The sequence below is a fragment of the Teleopsis dalmanni genome, unplaced genomic scaffold (genome assembly GCF_002237135.1).
Source record: "Teleopsis dalmanni isolate 2A unplaced genomic scaffold, ASM223713v2 unscaffolded_contig_0726, whole genome shotgun sequence".
Taxonomy (NCBI): Eukaryota; Metazoa; Arthropoda; class Insecta; order Diptera; family Diopsidae; genus Teleopsis; species Teleopsis dalmanni.
Window position 1 is genome coordinate 5,298 of NW_024032108.1, and position 2,192 is coordinate 7,489.

General features: G+C 36.7%; 1 protein-coding gene across 1 annotated transcript; it reads right to left on the bottom strand.

Annotated features, from left to right (window-relative positions):
• Nucleotides 1-359: 359 nt before the first annotated feature.
• On the bottom strand, nt 360-1,907 carry LOC119663662 (high affinity cGMP-specific 3',5'-cyclic phosphodiesterase 9A-like). Its single transcript, XM_038073269.1, has one exon. It carries the CDS (start codon nt 1,905-1,907, stop codon nt 360-362), a length of 1,548 nt encoding a protein of 515 aa, XP_037929197.1.
• Between the last annotated feature and the right edge of the window lie 285 nt (nt 1,908-2,192).

Genomic DNA, 2,192 nt, shown 5'->3' on the forward strand with positions numbered 1-2,192 from the left:
TTGCGTATTTGTATTCGTATAATAAAATAAATAAAACTTTTTTATTTAAAAATTTATTAATGCTTATACATTCTTCACTTTTACATTCTTCAGAGTTATCTTTGTAAGTAATGTTTCAGTTGAAGCTGCCTTTAAGTACATATAAATAACTGTGTTTTCCACAAAATAATAGACATCAGAATCTACTGTGCTTTAAATTGAAATTTGATGTATTGGAGTATATATTTATTAACATCAATATTGAATTCTTAAGTGTTTAGAACTAGAACTTGTAAATAAAAATTCACTAAACTTTTTTAATTAAAAATTTAATTATTTTGTTAATTAAAATATAAATGAATGATATCGTAATGAATTTTTTACTCACATAGCCAGTTCATGCGTTCAGTATATTCTACTTTGCGTTTCAAATCTTTCACCAACGCTCGAAAATCATCGTCGTTAAAGTGACAGCGTATTATTGTATTGTTTAGTTGTATAATGCTGTATTCATTGTTGCCATTATTTGCTGTAATGCCTGAACCAGTAGCAGCTGTGCCGGTGCCAGAAGGCGTACCACCGCCACCGCCACCGCCACCGCCAGCGCCAGCGCCACCGCCACCAACACTGCTACTCTCAATTACGTCGAAACCCTTATGTTGGAAATCGCTGCTTTTGTAAAATGCCGAATTTAAACCGTCCTTGTTGGTGCCATCGACATTGCTGCAAGATTTACTGAGTATGATTGTCGAGCGATTCGCAATTGAATTTGCCGCTAGCAAATGTTCACCTGCAGCGCCGCAGCTGCCACGATGAAATGGAAATTTGGTGCAATTATTGTTTTTGAGCGATATCTGCAATTGAGTGCTCAACGCTTGACCAGGATGTGTGGAACAGTCACTTGCACGTCGTCGACGTAGATTGTCTTCAACGCCACTACTGGGCTGTAAAAATGTATTGTATCTTTGCTGTTGTTGTTGACTAGGGAGTGTGGTATTAGCTTTTATGACAATTGAGTTTTTGGTTTGGAATTTAATGTTTTCAGTCAAATCGGTTCCTCCGTAAGTATTACCGCTATCATCATCTTCGTTGTCATTGCCCAGTGATACAAGAGGCTCTACACTACTGCTTGCAGTTTTGCTGCTCATAATGATTAAATGATTTCGATTGCTGTTTATATTTGCATCAACTGCAACGCTACTGTTACGTCGACTATGGCGATTTCCTATTACGGTAATCTTACTTTTACGATCTTCATAAAACTGTATGAGTAAATCCTCAAGTAACAATATAGATTTTGCAGTCGTAGACGGCTGGCACGGTAATTTACTTGCTGTTATAATAGTGTCGTCCTCGTAAGAACTTTCGGTGGGTAAATAACAGTAACTACTTGCAGCTGAACTTAGTGGCGTTAAGCTTTGTTGTGTATCTAACTTTTCTGTAGAACTTATTTCCTTAAACGTATCTATAATAGAGTGTTTTAGTTGTATTTCTCGTATTTGCTTGCGCTGTTTAGCTGGACTGTATGGATTTATTAACCTGAAGTCACCATATATTTTAGAGAGAAATCGAACGCGAGAAGCAATGAAGCCGATTTTATTCAAAAGGCGAACATCGGAATTAACGCCACATTGAGAACGCTCTTTCCGTGCAAAAACGCGTTGCGCTACTGAGAAGGTAAGAGTAGTGGCTGTATTTGCTGATGTCGTAGATATACTTGTGTTTGAAGGTCGCGAAGTTGGTGCTTCCTCAGATTCACTACTAAACTCAGAAGAACAGCTTATTGCGTCCACATCTGTATATTTAATAGTAGAGTGTTTTATGCTGCTATATGGTAGGTCATGTGGTGTCGTCACTGATCCAACTTCAGCGGCCGTCGTTGCTAGCGATGTCTGAGGACTGCTACGACAACTGTTATTCCTGTACATTTATACGATAATCAACAAAATGTCTGAATTTCGGTATGAGCAACCAAAATTAGTGAAGTCGTCTAGCACAGCTAATAGTAGATAAATCGTTATATATTTCGAGAGTATTATGATTTCAGTCAAAATTTATGATTGCCAAAGACAATATTGTTTTTTACTATATTGGTGCTAAGTCTTTTAATTTAACTTTGTAACTGCTTTAAGAACTTTAAGAACACTACAATTTATTTTTTACTTATTTGCTACGATTAATTTATTTCTTCGTTTACAGCTGTACGGGGCTTC

Excerpts from the sequence above, each read along its gene's own strand:
- LOC119663662 (XM_038073269.1), bottom strand. The coding sequence starts at position 1,907 with ATGTACAGGAATAACAGTTGTCGTAGCAGTCCTCAGACATCGCTAGCA.